Source organism: Nannospalax galili, unplaced genomic scaffold (genome assembly GCF_000622305.1).
Source record: "Nannospalax galili isolate Female #2095 unplaced genomic scaffold, S.galili_v1.0 scaffold45, whole genome shotgun sequence".
Classification (NCBI taxonomy): domain Eukaryota; kingdom Metazoa; phylum Chordata; class Mammalia; order Rodentia; family Spalacidae; genus Nannospalax; species Nannospalax galili.
In genome coordinates this window covers 3,308,436-3,327,527 of record NW_008355775.1, presented here as the reverse complement: position 1 = coordinate 3,327,527, position 19,092 = coordinate 3,308,436, and the positions used below count along the sequence as shown (strand labels likewise).

Sequence of the window (19,092 nt, the reverse complement as noted above, 5' to 3'; positions counted from 1 at the left end):
AGCCAATTTTGTAAGAGATGCATCCTAGCTCAGAAAATTGTTATTGAATATGTCAATGCTGATGTAATGAAATGCTTCTTCTAAGTATGTGGTTATTAAATAAATAATGTAAAAAAATAGTAAGTCAAAAAAAATTCAATCCTTGTGCTATGATGTGTATTGGAATTCAGAATTCGAGAATTTTAGAAAAGCATCATAATTTTATAAAAGTAAATTTTGGGTTACATTGCATTTCTAGTGATGTCTGAGCTGCATCTCATGTTCAAACATTAATATTTCTTTAGTTAAATGTTATTCATAGAAATTAGAATAGATAAATATTAGGAAAAGCCTCAACTAAGAATTTTCCACCAAAGGAATTTTGGGCCAGATTTAGGAGATTCTTTTTTTAGGTGTAGATTATTGTTAGACTATTATGTAGATGATTGGAGGCAGTCTTGACCCACTCACATCTTCATGTCTCTTCTGTTTCTATTCACACTTGTCAAGGACATATGCCTGAGACTCTGTCCAAAGGTGTTTGTCCTGGGGTTACAAGAGCAAACTCTGCTTCATGGTGAGATAGCCTTGTGATTCTAGGCGCTAATATCCCAAAGTCACTCTGAGATTTAATAAATACATGTCCCCAACTTCTAACTGCTCAGGTAGGAGACTCTGAGGCATGTTCTGTCATCTCTCAGAGGGTCCCGGTAGGAATGAGTCTCATTTGCTTAACATATAATCTGTACACTCTACTGACTTCGTTATTTTCGTGTTTCAGTTTTGCATTTCCCTATTCCCTTACTAGTGCTCCTGAAATCATTTTCAAATAGATTATTAGCTTCAAATCCTTGGCTTAAGTTCTGCTTCTTGGAGTAACCCTGCCTCCTACCCCAGTAGAACCTGGATCTTGGACTATCTTTATGCAGACTTTCAGGTAGTTAATGACTTTTTCCAAGTTTTAAAATTTTTCATGTTGAAGTAAGGCCCTTTACTGAGTAACAGGAACTTGTTAGTGGTTTATAACTCCCACTGTGAATGTTTACACAAACAATAGTCCTTCCTGTTGCTGCTGCCCAAGGTCCCCTTCATGTTTCCTTCACGCAAATCCCATCAGTTTAAATATGTTGGCTAAGGTTTACACTTTTTTTAACTAATAATTATTTAAAATGTTTTCCATGCTCTCAGAGAAAATGAATCTTCTTCTGGTTTGACCTTTACAGTACAGTCACTGATCTCCAAATTCCCTGGCACATGGGAAGGTGGCCACTTGATCTGGAGAGACCTTGGTTTTGCATTTTCGGACTTTGTCATATTTGGTGTGAAGCTGAATTTCACCATTTGTTGTTTATTGCTACATAAAATTTGTGTTCACTGTCTTTCAAGTGAATTGCTAGAGTTAGAAGTTGAAGCTCTTGACATGACTTTTAATCCATTAAAAAAGTGAAATTCATTTATAGAGGATCTGAACTCGTTAATTATGTTGTAGCTCTGTTTTTATGATGCATGTATTGCTGTGGGTATAGTGCTCTAAAGCATCTGCTCAGTAGTCCATTATAGAGGCACAAGAATGCTTTTACATGAATGCAATAAAGTGGCAGATGCTTCTTAATGACAACTTTCCAATTCATTTAGGAAACAAGTCAGTTCTAGATTTTGTTTTGTTTTCTTTTTTCTCTCTAAATATGGCAACTGTACAGACAAATGATTCCAAAGAGGTTAGAACTGACAAATGAAGTCACTTGTACAATTTTTTTAGGGTACAAGAAGTTAGTCTAAAAGCCTTATCTGATAGCATTTTAATAAAATTAATATTTTCTTGTTATGCAAATAACTCTTTACCATTATAAGGAACCAGAAAAATACATTAATTCAGTATTACCAGCTTAAGCTTCTTTTATTTTCTTCTTTGCAAACTTCTGTTGAGTGTTGATTTATCATTAGCAATGCAAATAGGAGTATTAGAATGCTCAGGCTTGTTAACAGGGAGACTTGGAGATCAGCACTTAGAATTCATAGTTCCTTCCAGGAGTAAGTTCTTCTACCTCAGAAAGATGAGGAGGTATTTGCGATGTACACATATCTCTTTACAGTGTCAGGGCTTGCCTCCTTCAAGTATAGTAGGCAGGACACCCACAGGGCATATTCCAAAGGGTGCCAAGAAAGCCACCACCATCTCCCCACAGACCATAGTCTCCATTACAAAAACTGTGCTTGGTGATTGAAGATTTCTCTGTTTAAAAAAACTTTCTCTTCAAAGGCAATGATTCTTGATAAGATTAATATTTTCAGCCTGTCCCATCTACCATGGAAGAGTTTATCAGACTCCTTTCCTCTAAAGAGCAGATCAGAGGGCTGAATTTAAGAGCTTTGTGCAAAAAGAGAAGAGTATGGCCATGAAAAACAAGAAGGAAAAGAGGCCAAAGATCAATTGTGCCACTGTCATAACTTTGTTAAAATGATCTGGGCACCAGCATGCTTTCAAGAAGCCTTGTAAAACAATCCACTGAGATATGGGAAATAACATAGGAACTGCTTTTGTGCTTACTTTGATTAAAAAAAAAAAAAAAACTTAAGCTTTACTGATATTTAAATGTGGATTCCTCTTAGTGTCTCCACTCTACTCATTCCTCAGAATCAGGGATCATGTGTGGTACTTAAAACATCCAAAAATAAACTGAGGCCCAGAAGATAGAAAGAAGCTATTAGGGAGTCCTGGATTATTTCCATGTTTGTTGCACAGTACAGTGTGTCTGTGTGTCCATTGGATTTCCCAGGATGATCCTATCCATGTTCAGTTATCAAAACTCCTATTTCTCAGACTGGGGTCTTTAAAGAATTTCTGCAAAGAAATTCTAATGTACCAAAAGGTGGTGGAATGATCAGATTTTTCAAATATTGCCTGTCCAAATATGAAATTACTATTAATGATGACTTTCATTTTGTATGTGTGTTGTGCTTACTGATAATAATAATCAGTGACTAACAGTTTCCTGAAAAATACCCAGAACATGAAGAACACCCTTGCACAACTACAGAAGAGGGTTGAAATAGGAGTGCTACATAATATCTGAGCAGAGCTAGTGACTTACTTCCACCATGTGGACCTCAGAATCTTTCTCATTCATTACCATTAAAGCACCTACCCCCACTAACAACAACAACAAAAAAAAAAAAAACCTGGAAAAAAAAACTAAAGTTAGACCTTTGAAATGCCACAGTATAATAAGGATTAGAACAAAACAAAGAAAACAAAAAAGCACATACTTAATCAAATTGCTCTCATTTAAGGATTCTTAGAAAAAGATACCTGTGCCATATATATATATATATATATATATGCACCAAATATATATAATATGGTACATATATATTATTATATACATTATATACATACCTGCATCAAATATATATGTATAAATATATTACTGTTAGACATATACATTTGGAACTCATGTCTCTTTGTCTGTAGACAGTTTAGAACTTAGTTCATTATGCAGAGAAAAGAAATCACTTCTGACTCTTTAGAATCTCCTCTTGGGGCTGGAGAGATGGCTCAGCAGTTAAGAGCACTAGCTGCTTTTCCAGAGGACCCAGGTTTTGTTCCCAGCACCCACTTGGCAGCTAACAATCATCTGTAATTCCAGTTCCAGGAGACCTAATGCTCTCTTCTTGCCTCCATGAGCATTGCATGTCATGAGTGGACTCATATACATGTAGGCAAAACATTTATGCACATCAAATAAAAATAAAATTTAGAATCACCTCTGAATTAAAGCTCCTGCTCCCAGGCTTTTTGGTGGCTCAGAGCAGAGGTGGGTGAGAGAGCTCCTTCTGTCAGTGTCTATATCATCACTTGAAGAATTACTTTGAAAATGTTTTTACCTTTATCTTAGCCTTTAAATTTTTCTTTATTAGTGTACTTTATTATTTATAATGTAAAATGCATAAATATGGGTTCCAAACTGATCAAGAGATAATACACATATTAGGGATGAGTGTTTACATATGTGGGCTCCTATAGTTACAATTAAAATAGTTTATGAACTTCTGATTAGTAGAATGGAAGTGGCTGTGGGACTCATAGCATTTTCTTATTTCATTCAAACTGTATTAGTTGAATGTCTACTATTTGCCAAGGACTGTTCAAAATGCTTGGGGTTCATGAATAAATAAGACAGATAGAAGCTAGTACTCATTCATAGTCTGTGACTTATGTATATATAAGAAGAAGCCTGTCATGACCCTGGACAGATATGGCTCCCTAGAAGCATGCTCACATTCTGGTAGCACTTACATCACTCTGATCAAATAATTAATTATTCACACAATGATTGTGTTTTCTCCCATCTGTTTTCACCAATGTATCTCTAGTGCTAGCAACATTCCTCACATGTAGATGCTTAGTGATCATTAGTGAGATGCATGTGTATGTGTGCTCGCTATACAGAGCAAGCAAGCAAACCTGTATGTGAGTATATATATATATGTAAAGCTGCAAAAGTGTTGCTGATGGAAGGGCATATGAGCAGAAAAAAGTACAGGCAAAGACCTTTTAGTGGGCTGCAATGAGAGCCAGGAAGAAAATTGGATGGTTAGAGGTGATAGGAGTGAGGAACTATCAGTGATTTGAGTTGGTGAACCTGGACAATCTGGCGCATTTGGGCAAAACAAATTTCTAGAAATCTGTCTGGGTAGATGTATGATCATTATGATGTATTGTATGAATGCAAAAAAATCAATAAATACGTATTGTAAAAACATTCTGGGACTGGAGAGAAGATTTAGCAGTTAAGAGCACTGACTGCTCTTATAGAGGACCCCAGTTTGATTCCCAGCACCCACATGGCAGCTAATAACTGTCTGAAACTCTAGTTCTTGGGGATCCGAAACCCTTTTCTGATCTTTGTGGGCATTGCATGACACAGGTGGACTTACACGCATGGAGGCAATGTACTCAGGCACACAAAATAAAATAAATAAATAAATAAATAAATAAATAAATAAATAAATAAATATTCCTTGGAATGGGGTGATGTGGTATTCAAAAGCTCATTACTACGTAAAACTAGCTTATACATGAAAAGAGCTTATAATTTAACAAACCAAATTTATAGATGAGATAAAATTATATGTACTCTGAAGACTATGAGCACTTTCTCTAATAGCATTTGTTGCAATTATATTTTTGTAGTTATTTGTGTCATTATTTACTTGGTCATTATTTGTATGCCCTCACTTAAGGACATAATGTTGTTACTGTCTTCCCCTCAGTTCCCATCCTAGTCAGTGTCTAGAGCAGGAGTTGTCAAACATTAGGCTGTTGGCTATTTTTGTACAGCCCACAAACGAAGAATGATCTTTATATTTTTATATATTTAAAAAAACAAAAAAAATTCTCAACACATTAAAATTATGTGAAATGTAAATTTCAGTGTCCATAGTAATGTTTTGTTGGAACAAAGCCACACTCACTAATTTACATATTTTCTAGGCTGCTTTCATTGCAATGAGCAATTTTGACAGAGACATAGAGCTATAAAACATAAAATATTTACTACCTAGTCCTTTAATAGACTGTTTGGAGGCCCTTGACTTGGAGCATAGATACTCTGTCACATTTGTTGGGTGAATGAATGAGTTAATAGTAAGCCTATTATGTGCCAGGTAGTTTTATATAATATATTTATACATATATATATCGAGTAAGGGGAATGTAAGAGTAAAGTGCTTTTATTCAATGAGTGAAACTGCGAAGCTTAATGAATGCTCATTCCATTAGAGCAGAGCCAGGAATTCAACCCAAGTCCAACTCAAATTCCATGCTTTTTTTTCTTTTTGACGTGTACTACTAAGTATTTACATTTGAGATTTTAAGTCTCTCTGGAAATCCAATAGAAAGATGAAAACTTCATCTTCTTCTCATTTCTAACAAAATAATAATATTTAAGAGTAACAGTCATACCTTTGTTCCTGCATAAGCTCTGTACCTGATAGATGGTAGAGACTTAGGGAAATCACTGTAGGATTCTATTTGTAAAAAGCAAGCAAGCTGAACTGGAGAGATGGCTCAGAAGTTTAGAGCACTTGCTGATCTTGCAGAGGACCCAAGTTTAATTCCCTGCACCCACATTGAGCATCTCAGAACTGCCTGTAGTAACTCTAGTTTCAGAGGAACTGATGCCCCCTTCTGGCCTCTGTGGGCACCCACATACACGTGATGCACATACAGATAAGCAGACACACATGTACAAATATTATAATTTTTTAAAAAAGCATACATGCAAGCAAATAGACCCCTATTCACATCTTTTTATCCATAGAGTTTTAAGAACAAGAACAGGAACAGGTTTTCTTGAAGGCTCTTTAGGAGAGTTCTTAGTAATGCCTGTCATGTTGCTTGTGTGTATAGTAAGAGGGCCTGTGCTTCAGGATTCATAGCCCTCCAGAATTACCACAAGGCCTGCCTGTTGGTTTATCAGAGCTTTATCATTTTCACTCTTTCAGTTCAATTTACTCATTTTTGGATTAAATATAGAAATTTACTCATATGCTAAAGGAATTTACAGTTTATTCATCAAGACATTTTAAATCCCATTTATTTAAGTTAGAATAGCACTACCTTACTTTGGAAAATGGCTCCTGCCAAACGTCAGCCTGTTGGATTTAGTTATCATCTTTTTAGGGTCCAAAATTTCTTATAGCCTCAGGAAATTTAATATAATTGACAAAATAGAAAGGAAGTGGAGATGAAAATCCTTCAGTAAGTTTCTACTTATAAAAACACAATAAAATTAAGTTAAAAAATACCTTTGTGTGTATTTTCATGGGTGGGGGGCGGTGAATGTCTATGAACTGCTGTTTATTTTTGTCCATAAGGTGTTACTAGGATGCAACAGCGTGCATTGTTTTATTTTAAGATTTTATTTTATTTTTAATTATGTGTGTGTGTGCGTAAGAATATGAATTGTGAGTGCAGATGCCCATGGAGTCCAGAACAGGGCATTGGATCCCCTGGAGCTGGAGTTACAGGCAGTTGTGAGCCACCCTATATGAGTGTTGGGAACCAAATTTTAACTCGAGTCCTCTGAAAGAGCCCTATGTATGCTTAACTGCTGAGCCATCTCTCCCACTCCCTGTGTCCATTGTTTATAGGTTATCAGTACTGCTTTGATGCTACAGCTGCAGAAACCTTATAGCCCACAAAGTTTGAGCCACTTACTTTGTGACCCTATAAGAAAAAGGTTGCTGTGGAACTGGGGATATAAGAAAAAGTAGAAAGAAGTAGGATTGCTTAGTGTCAGAAAGGGAAATTAAAGATTTTTCTGGCTAGGAACTTAAAACATAGAATACCTTATAAGGCAAATCTCACATGATGGTGGGTATATGCATGGTATAAAATCTATTCCTCTTTGCTATTCCACGTTCCTCTATTAATGATTTCTGTTGATTACAGTTATCAATCACAGAGTAGAATGTTGAATGTAGTAATTGATAGAAGAATAACATTACTAAGCCATTAATGGCCATACTGTAAGAATAAATGAATCAGAAGGACAGGAGGAAGTGATGGAGGACTTTAAATGGAATCAGACAACAGAAAAGGGCAGTGAGCTGGGGAAGGGGTGATAGCCAACATTTTGAGTTAGTGGAGGTGCATCTAAACAACTAGTGAGGTCATGCTTTGGCATCTTGGTAACAGTTTTCTTGATGACTTCATAATCATACAGCATATAAAAGTATAGAGTCCTAGAGTAGATTCTCTCCATGTACACGAGGCAAGGCTTCCTAGAGTGGTCCATTACCACCTGTATTAGCATCATCAGAAAGAGTATTAGTAAGACAAATTCTTAATTTGGTCCAGAACTACTGAATTAAGGGTAGAGCCCAGAAACACATCTGTTTAATATTGAACCTCTCCAAGAATCTGATGATCTTTGCAAAGTGGAAGAGTCCTGGGCTTGGAGTCTAAAGGATTGGATTTGTATCCTGGCTCAGTTTCTTATTTGCTGGGTGACTGTGGACATTCTTTCTAGAGCAGATGTGCAAATGACATAATGCACATCATTTTGTCATATAAATCCTGTAACTTCTGCTTTCTGATATAACATATAAAAGGCAATGGAAGAGAAACTCAACTGACTGATTTCTGAAGAACTCAGAATACCTGAAAATCATCCATCTTCTTTAGTTAAGTCATTATTTATTATTATTCAGAATTTCAAATTCCTTATCCTAATTCTCTTGCACTTAGATGTGTAAAATCTTAAAATTGATAAAGAACCTTCCCTTTAAAATGGCTTTCTGGGCCCTCCTGTTTCCCCCCTTAGGAAAGCAATGCTTTTCTGCATGTTGTTATGATTGAAGGGCAAATTGCTTTTAATATACAGTAGGTGCTATGAAGTGGTGTTAGTATTCTGCACTCTCCAGCATGAACTCTATCAGACAGCCTCCTCCACAGCTGTATCGTTCATTCAGTCTGTTTGCTTGCTGCATAGCTCCAGGCACTAACAGAGTTGCTGTCTCCTGTGTGGTCTTTAAGGAAATAAGAACTAAGAACTGCACAATGGAGCTGGCTATAAACATCTAGAAAATTGCCAAATGTGTTTTGCCAGGTTTCTGGGTCCTTCCTTCCTGCCTTGCCCTTGAGCACACTAGTCTGCAGAGGAGAATTTAATTTTGCACTTGAGACAGACTCTTCCTCTCAGTGGGAGCCCCACATTGTCCATGAGGAAGCTAATATAGCAACAAGAGACAAGAATAAGAATGACAAATCATTTTTTCCCTTTTTTAAATCAGTAGTAAGTGTTAATATTACTGATAAAGGGGACTCTTACTAAAATGCTGTCCTGTGGATCACCTTTGACCACATTGTTGTTTCAGTGCTGTGGAATGCCCACCTGCTTTGTGTGAAACCCCTTCTCATGTGCCAGATACAACATGGATAGCTGCTTAGAGAGTGGCATGGTTTGCATGGGTTCTTATGATAATTACTTGCTCAAAAGCTACAGAGGTCATGAAAAAAAATCACTCTAGTAATGAAGATATTAAAAAGACCACCCACAGTAAAATGAAGGGTCATGGAGCAAAGAAAGGATCTGGTTAGTAAGAGTCCCACAGATTATTTTTATAGCTTCCATAAAATATTATACAAACATTCCTTATTAAATAATTGATTTTTTCAGTGAGTCTGTCAAAAGGCTTCACCAGTCCCTGAAAATGCTAAATGGCTGTTGATGCAGGAAAATCAGCAATAGTTTGTTATACAGCACACTTCTCCATTGTGATTAGATGGCCTATATGACTACTCATGGATACAGCAAAAGACAGCCTTGGAAAGACCCCTCTGTCATGGGTTGACTCTTTGGCTATGATTTTAAGCCACTGACATTAGGTTTGATCCAAAGACTTGCCTGAGAAGATAAGTTGCCTCTCTTCTGTGAATGCTGTTATGAACAGAGCTCATGTCTTCTGTTTGCTCAGTAATAGTAATAGGGATTATTAGTGATAGAAATAATACTTTTTCTTCCTTTAATTACTTTTCCCTGTAGGATAAATAAGAGATATGGATCTCATTTCCAAAGCTCAACATTCTATTTGGGTTTGCTTTCAATAAAATGTCTATGAAGTGTCTTCGCGTGATCCCTATTTAATGGGATTTAGTTGTAAAGCTTAATTCATATCAGATTTTCTAAGTGAGAGATCACTGTCAACTTATTGTTAATTGAATTCAGTAAAATCAAGGTTTCTATAATTAATGTGAACCACTTAATCTTTTAGTTCATTGAAAGAATAACTTTCTAAACACAGATATCCTCTCATTTAATGAAATAGCAACACTTTGAGGAAAGCAAATATTTTGTGATCTCTTTTCTGATAACTTTTAATATCAAATTAAATTAAAATCTTTAAAATGAAAAATAAAATATCAAATTAAAAATACTACTATTATGATGTATCAGCCCAAATTAAGTATAATAATTGCAAAGTGGCTTAGGATAGTTGTTGAGTGGCTTTTTTTGAGATGTGAAAAACCATCTATCTATTCACCGCCTATAGGAAATAGAAGAGAGACTAAAGAAACAATTCCAACAAGTCTGACTTGGCAAACCAATGAGTGTTTGGGGATCACTTAAGAAGCATGAGTGATTGATTCAGAGGCAGCAGAATCACTGGCAAGCTCATCCAGCATGGAATGTGTTCCTAGAGCTCCCTTCACTACTTACAGGCAGCCCCATTGAAGTCCCCTTTTCTCCAGCGATTGTTTACTGCTTATATAACCTTGGAGAGGGGCCTTGTGATTCTTATAACTTTTGTGAAGTTCTTGAGCCTCTTTTATGATTGATTCCTGAGTCTTATGAGCCTCCCACCTCCCTCCAGAAGGGAATGTTTCAATTCAGAGGATAAATAGCTATACAACAACAGTACAAAATGCAGTGGTTTCAGTATCAGCCTCTGACGCCCTTGATGGCATTGGGTAGGCTGGCAAAATTTCAAGGTCTTGTTTGGATATATGAAATGAGAGTATTGGGCTACCTGGAAAGATTTAAGTTCCTTTTATTAGCAGAATTCTCTAATACTATATATTATGGCATGATGTCAGAATTTTTTATTGTAGAGGATTTAAGCATTCACAGAAGTAGATATAGCAGTAAAATGAATATACTAGGACCCATGAAGCAACCCCAAAACTCATCCCCCTGTTACCAATCATACCTCTCTGGACTTAGATCTACTTATTACTTTCCTCTATTGTTTTAAACAAATCCTAGACACTAGATTCTCTTTAATAGTATGATTCCTCTCCTGTTCATGTTGTTAGCACCTTCAGGTACTGAAAATTTTTAACAAGCCTTCAAAGTACTTGCCTTGTTACTTCTTTGATTTTTGTTTTTTCAAATATTATTTTTATTTTATCTGTATGAGTGTATTGCCTGCGTGCATGTAAGTTTACGCATGTTGTGCAATGCCAGCTGAGGTCAGAAGAAGGGTGTCGACTATAACATAAGAGCATTTCAAGCTATGTTCTCATAGTAAAACAAATAAGAGAGAGTGTGTATTTGCCTATATGCTAGCAAATTACTGCCTATTGTAGATGGGGAAGGAACTGTGGAGCCAGCAGGGAAGGACCGAAAGGAAACATTTTTTTTTAACTTTTACAGAAACTTTATTGAGAATTTCATACATGCATATAAGGTGTTTTGATCAAATCCGTGCCCACTCTCTCCCCTCCAACACCTCCCATATCTCCCTATCACTTTTTTCTTTTTCTTTTTTGTTTTCTCCTTTTATGTATTTATTTTTATGGGGCTTTCAGCTACTCTGACATTCCCCCCTCTGAAGATGTAACCCTAAAAACTTTTAAGGTTTGTATACAATCTCCAAGATATTTTTGATATTTTTGGCCTTTGGAACAGAGTATGTTGCTAAGAGGCCCAAGGACATTTTTACAATGCTCTTTTTTATACTTTCTATATTTGAATATGCAAAATATAATTTTTATTATATCTAAAAAAAAATAAATAAAGAAGGTGTCGAATTCCCTGGAACTAGAGTTACAGACAGTTGTTAGCTGCTATGTGGATGCTGAGAATCAAACCTGGGTCCTCTGTAAGAACAGCCAGTGCTCTTAACTGCTGAGCCATCTCTCAAGCCTCTGCTTTTTATTTTTTAATTGAAAACTTTGAAGTAACTATAGAGTCACACATGCAGAGCAAAAAGTAATCAGAAAGATCCCATGTACCTTTTATTCAATTTCTTCCAGCAATAATTTCTTGTGAAACTTCAGTGAACAACTGAAAAACTGACAGTGATATAAACTGATGTTGCTCAGATGTCCAGTTTTACAAGTGTACTCATGGTGTACTCGTGTGTGTATGCAGTGTCATCACAAATATGTATATAACTGTATCTACAAGCACAGGAAAGATAACTGTCAGTGAGAACAGTGAGTGAACTGAGACTTTTTAGTGGGCTCTCCATGAAGCATGTTTGTCCCCTCCATCTTATTTCATGAACTTCGTAACTGTTCAGGGAATCTGAATCTATACCTACTCAGTTATCAATTGTAAATAGTTAGTGTCTACCCAGCACATTCTTGAGTTTTTAATTTGCGTGTGTGTGAAGGACATTCTATCAAAAAAAAAAAGTTATCTTCTTTAGCAAGGCTGAGTCTCTTGGGTAATCTGTTTCTTTAGTTTTCTGCAGAAATCAAAGAATACCTTAGAATCAGTATGTTCTTACTAGTTGCACAATGATGGGGCTGGGGAGATGGCTAAGTGAGTATGAACACTTGCTCTGCAAGCATAAAGCTCTGTCTTCACATCCCCAGCACACCACAAATATGCCAGGCATGTGTGGGCCTATAAACCTAGTATGGAAGATAGGCACGTCCCAGGAAATCCCTGGGCAGCCATGTTTAGTGAGAGACCCTGTCTCAAGGCAGTAAGGCAGACAGTGATAAAAGCACTCATCCTGCTCTTCTGCATGTGTGCATTTGGGCATGTGCACCCACACACTTATGTGCATGCACCACCACACACATACAACACACATGCACACATATCTCTTTTCCACCCTTCACCTGCTTTCCATTAAACCATGATGTATAAAATGGTCCTAGAATTTTTTTACTTATTGTGCTGGATAGCTTTAGTGCCAACTTGACACACCTGGGTTGAGGGAGCCTCAATCGGGAAATTGCCTCTATTGGACTGGCCTGTGGCCATGTCTGAAGGGCATCTTCTTGATGAGGGATGTGGGAGGGCCCAGCCCACTGTGAGTGGTGCCACCCCTGGGCAGGTGGGCCTGTGTTGCATAAGAAAGCAGGCTGAGCAGGGGCCAAGGGAGCAAGCCTGTAAGCAGCATTCCTCCATGGCCTGTGCTCCAGCTCCTGCCTCCAGGTTCCTGCCCTGAGTTCCTACCTTGGGCTCCCTGATGAACTGTGTGCGACCTGGGAGATGTAAGACAAATAAACCCTTTCCTCCCCAAGTTGGTACTGGTCAGAGTGTTTTGTCACAGTAATGAAGAAACAACCAAGACACTTATTTTACTTATTTTTTGCCATCATCTGCCATGTCAGTGTGGACTTAATGTCTTCACTATATGCCATTGCAGAGCTATATCATATAGCAGGCTTTATTTTTTTAAATATTTTCCTATTGCCATTTTAGGGTGATTATATATTCTCTTCTGCTACAAATGAAGTTGCAATGAATATCATAGCTTCTGTGTCCTTACACAGCTCTGTTTTCTATGGCACAGAATTCTAACAGTGAAACCACTGTCTCAAAGAGTATGTACATGTTGAAATTCAAGAGACACTAACAGTCTGTTCGCAATAGAAGACTGTATTATGAGCAAATGTGCCCAAGACTCCACCTCTTCAAGGCTCTTACCACCTCCAGATAATAGATGGGCTCATACCCAGCCTTCCAAATGTGGCCTTTGGGGGATTTTAAGATCAAAACCATAACACCAAGTTATAATGTTGAGAAAGGAGAAAAAGTTATAAATGTGAATTAACTTAGTTGTGGACCAAAGAGAAAGAATGTACTTAAAAGAATTACTGTAACAAATCTTGATGATCATGGCTAAAATTAAAAAACAAATGATCAGGGAAACCTTTTTCTTGCTACTGAATTGTCTGTATCTGGGATATTTCATTAAATGATTTCTTTCTGGTTGTGTAATTCATTGTATTTAATTGATAGTGTTTACAGGTGTTTAGTGAAAACTGTTTTGAAAATACCTCCCATTGTGATTTATCCATTGTAGTGTCTCCCCAGTGAACTGACTATGAGTGGGAAATTAGTAAAGGAGATACAGATCTGGAAAGCAGTCCCAACTTTATTTATCTCCACAGGCAACCTTATTTCATATTGATAAAGTTTGCAATCTTCCCCGTAGTTCTTTCTGATTGTTCATTGTTGCTGTTACAGTTTTAATGAGAAGTTCAAATGAGCCAAACCCACTTCTTCATTCTTTCTCCTAATTTAATTTCAAAGGAAATTCTTTGGTCCAAATAAATAAATACATGTGGATGGACCCAGACATCCTGATTCAATACATCCAATTAATTGCTTTTAAACATTAAACTATATTCTTTTTTCTTTCTTTTTTTAAATTTTTTATTTATTTATTTTTATTTTTTGGTCTTTTTGAGACAGGGTCTTTCTGTAGCCCCAGCTGGCCTTGAACTCACTATGTAGACCAGGCTGGCCTTGAACTCACAGAGCTCTGCCTGCCTCTGACTCCTGAGTGCTGGGATTAAAGGTGTGCACCACCTCGCTCAGCTTTAAGCTACATTCTTACACCTCCATGCATAATAAAAGAGACAATTCAGCCAGTGAAGAATAATTAGGTGAGAAATGAAAGGATTTCCACCATTTCTGCTTACAAAATCTTGTCTAACTTAACATTAATATTTGAAAACCATGCACCCAGTAAACAGTATAAAAGTGCAGAGGAAAAAAGCTACTTCTGGCTACTCTATTATAAATCAAGATTTATTGTCAAGCTCTACCAAAGGTAGCACAATACTGGGGAAAACAGAATCACCTCAGGATTTGAAATTTACTGAACAAACTCAACCTCTTGCAAAATAACTTTCTTATTCAAAATAGAACTAGGAATTGTTCAGCATACAATGAATCATCTTTGGGCAAGTACAATAGAATCTTTAGGGGCATCTTACAGCCTCTATCTAATTGTTAGGATGTCTTTAGCTTTCACAGGTAAGGAAAAAGGCTGCTTGTATAGCTATCATCTTGTTGCTAAAATTATACAGAAAGATAATTTTACAGTTGCTGTTGTAATAGATTTTTTTTTCTGTTTTTTTTCTTCTCCCCATCTTGTTTCTTTGCCCAGAGCTGCTTTGACTCCCAAAAACCAATCTGGAATTACTTAGTGCTAATGTTTTCTGGTTTTACTGTTTGCCCGGGACTTAATGTTAAGCATTGGTATGGGTAACTCCCTTTTCCTTACCTCATTCAGAGCCGTATATTTATTTAACTGTTATTTTGCAAGAAGAAAATTTCATCTTTCCCTCTCCATGTTAGCACATTTTTGTTTATTGACAAACAGTTTGATTTTGTTTTTGTTTTTTTCAGGAAGCTTTAGAGCTACCCTTGGATGATTCTGAAGTGCCCGGGTCTACAGCAGCATCTGAAGTGATTAAGTATGAGTATCACGTCTTATATTCCTGTAGTTACCAAGTGCCGGTTCTTTACTTTAGGGCAAGCTTTTTAGGTAAGACCGTGTCTAAAGCTAAAACTAAATTAATAACATTTACATATAAGGCAGAAAGCATATTTGGAAAATGATTTTTGAGAGGAAAAAATAGAGTTAAAAATAAGAAAGCTGTGGGTGAGGTAAGGTTCTACCAATAAAATTTCTCAAGCTTCAGAAAGCGACTCAAGACTTCACAGTGAATGATATCATCCCAAAATCTGATCTTCAGATTTTTGGCCTCTTGCCTGAAATTGACTCAGCCCTGTGGCCCTTCTTCTTTGCTTTAAACAAGTAGGAACAACTTGAAGCTGCAGTGTTTATTTACTTCCAACTTTATAGTAAAAAATTTCTTTTGATCTCACGTGATCCCATTAACTCAAAAGCTCCAAAGCCTCCTGTACCAAGAGCTAATGATTATTTCAGAAAATGTTTATCATTTACCTAAGGTACATTTTAAAACAGCACTAACATTTTCTTTGGCCATCTATACATCTTGAATGCCTTAGCTTCCTGTAATGCTGTTACCTCATTCTCCTGCCAAGAAGGTGGAACACCCTGTCTCTTCATAGACCTCTGCTAATAAAGCCTATTTAATTGGCAGCCACATGGTGTCCTCCCCCTGAAACTCAGGGGGACACTTCTTTCTGAATAGCCACTAGCTATACCAGGTCAGCATAGGGATAACTTGCTGTCTTGGCTCCAAGACCATGTAGAGCCCCATGCCCAACCCACCCCTTCTCCTATGTCTCCTTTTAGATGTGGCTTTATCAGTAGTATTTTGCATTTGGAGCAGTCTTCTAAACTTCTGGATAGCCAAGATACCTGAATTTAGCCAATGATATTTCATTTTTAATTAAAAAGTAGCTTAAGCTGCTCTGAATGTGTATTTGGTGGATTTAATCACTTGCTGCCTTATATTGTTTAATGGTCTCTAATTTTGCAGTGCTGGCAGTTTAATAAGCACTTAGGATCTAAAACAAGAACAAATTCTTACTGACTCCCTGGTGAGAAGATTTTAATCTGAGATGCAGTTCCTAAGAACTGACAATTTGGGGTAAATTTTCAACCTGGGACATGAGGAGTTGAGGACATTGATAGTTTACTAACTCTCCAACTCTTGCTGCAGATTAATCTGTGATTATTACAAGCCTTTAAGCATTCACTTTATTGTAATTATATTTGATTTGGAGCCCAAAAGTTAAAGGAGATTTCTTGTCAGTGAGCTATGCTGTGTCCTCAAAAGTGGGAGATATACTTATTAAATGGGGTGGGGTGACAGGGAATGTCTTTCTTGGATCTAGTTTGCAATGACTCTACCTAACACCTTATAGATTCAAAGACAAACTGAGGCTGCAGGTAGAAGAGATGGGACACTACCACTTCATACTGTACTTTCATATAATTAGTATTCACCATGAGCAGTTAATCACCAGAGAAGAGCTCCAAGAGACAAAACAAGTTGTTTAGCTTGTCAGCATTAGGAAATCAGAGGTGTTGAAACATGACTGCTTCTAGCTAGAAGTGGGTCGTGCTGAGGCTGGCAGGTGAGCTCATACTGGTGCTTTGCTCTTAATGTGCCAACAGCTCCCCTTACAGCACAGCACAGTAATTGTTCCTGCAAGTCCAATTATATTTTAATGGCATTAGGATACTTCCTACAGTCCTTTCTTCATGATGATTTTATTCCTTAAAACATACATGCACAACTAGCATTCTTTGGCTCTATTTATATATTTTTAACATACTCTTCATTTGTAGTTGATTAAAAAAAAAAAACCAGGAAGGTCATTTATTTTACGTGGAAACATCTTCCCCGTTTCTTATTCTGTCTATAGAATAGCTTTGTGTTTTATATTTATTTTAGTCCAGAGTTCATTTAGTACTTGTTTAGGCACATTAAAATATCAAATTTATTTTTATAAAGCATGTTGAAATGTTTTCTTGTAGAGAAACATGAAAATGGCTATCAGTTTAATAATTTATTTTTCTTTTTTATCTAACCTAAATTCATAGCTAGTTTAAAAATGTATCATCCTGCACACAGGAGTCACAAGTTTTCATTTATTCCCCCCCAGTGTACCCCTTTTCCATTGCTCTCTGGCTAACCTGGCTGTTGATGGCTGTTAAATCTCTGCAGTGTGTTGAGTGGGATTCCTGTGTCCTCCTCTCGTTCTAGGCCCAGAGTTTTCTTTGTCTTGTTCTAAGAGCATTCAAACCTAGAAAGAAGACAATTGTATTATTAGACATTTAGAGGGTTTTTTTGCATCTGTTAGTAAAAATTAATTTCTCTGCTTCACTTGGATTAAGTGGTTCCCATTTAAATTGACATTGCCCTTTTATCAACTGGGTTATATTTCTTCTGGAATCTGTTCTATTTCTTGAAATGCAAAACCACTGGACTAAGAGTTCCTTTTATTCTTCTGTATGATGCAGTATCTGTCAGGCAACTGCTTCCCAAGAAGAGCATGCCGCCCACCCTTGTTACTCCCATATCTCGTATTGCATGCCCTGTCACATCATGGCGTCACCTAACAAGTTGCACTGTAATGAAATTATCTGTTTGTTTGTCCCCTGTTAGATGATTCTAGAAGGTATAAAAAGTGCTGACAGAAATGAAAGTTTGATTGCCTACAAAGTGTGAAGCATTGTTTTTGGCTTTGTGTGATTCTTTATGGCATTATATAAAACATACAGTCATGACTTGTGTTAACTGATTTTGTTACAATATCAACTCTGAGAAAGCATCAACAAATACTTGTTGAATAAATCAATAGTGAAGAATCCCCAGTCATATCTAAATATAGTCAAAAGACTAAACACGATGGTGGGCCTGCTTTAACTGCTTTGATAGGTTATAAGGAAGAAGTAATGCTGTCGTCTCCAAGAGACCTAGGATCAAACCATGTATGTCTTTACTGTTTAATCTAATACCTCTCAGACACTACAGAAATAGTAGACTAAGAAAAATGCAACATCTGAGGACTCAAAGCAGGCATCCAAACTAGTCAAGCAACTGTTCTGTCTCTATAAATGTATATTTTTATTTGATTCGTGAAAGTAGACAGCCAGGTTCAGATAGCATTTAACTTCTGCATGTGTCTCATTTATATTACTTAGGACCATAGGAGCTCAGTTCTTCCCCTCCCTTCCTCCTCCTCTTTTTCTCTTCTTCCTCCTTCATCCTCCTCTTCCTCCTCCTCCTTCTCATCATTTATAGAGACAGAGTCTCACTCTGTAGCCCAGGCTGTCCTCAAATTCACAGGCCTCATGCCACAGTCTCCCAAATGCTGGATTCAGCGTATGCACCAGCCATGTCCACCCATGAGCTTAGTTCCCAAGGAAGTAGCATAGATTTAAGGGAAGAAGTAAGTCCTTTTCAGTGTTCTGTTTTTCTCTGTTTTTGTCAGTGCAAATGTAAGAGAGGTGGCAGGGCATGGTCAATATCATTTGACACCCAGCAATAGCTAAGACATCCTGCTCTTTCTGTTGAGAAGCTATAATTGTAAAAATATATAGAGAATATATTTGAATAGTACTTCATAGCTTATGAAGTCCATTCCCTGCATAGCACTGACATTGTCAAGTATATGTTGTTAGATTTTATTGTTTTTACACTTTTACCCTTTTTCTTTATTATTTGATAGTGCTGAAAATTGAACCAAAGGCCTTTATGCTAGTTATGTGCTCTACCACAAAGCTATATTCCCAGCCATGCCCACTGTGAAGAATACTGTTTGTTATTTGTATCATAACAAAACCTCCTTTCCTCATCATTTTTATTGTAGTGAACTTTTTATGTCTCATTTTTCCATTGATGGATTTTGCTTTGATCCAAAGCTGGTGACAGATGGCAAATGTTAGAAATGTGCCTTACAATATATA

General features: G+C 36.9%; 1 protein-coding gene across 4 annotated transcripts in view; it reads left to right on the top strand.

Annotated features, from left to right (window-relative positions):
- Nucleotides 1-19,092, top strand: part of Atg10 (autophagy related 10) — a 369,433-nt gene that overhangs the window by 203,558 nt on the left and 146,783 nt on the right. For all 4 annotated transcript variants that reach the window (XM_008853299.3, XM_029556227.1, XM_017803245.2 and 1 more), the window contains one exon: nt 15,090-15,228. In XM_008853299.3, the coding sequence (XP_008851521.1) occupies nt 15,090-15,228 (139 nt within the window). The remainder of the gene's footprint in view (nt 1-15,089; nt 15,229-19,092) is intronic.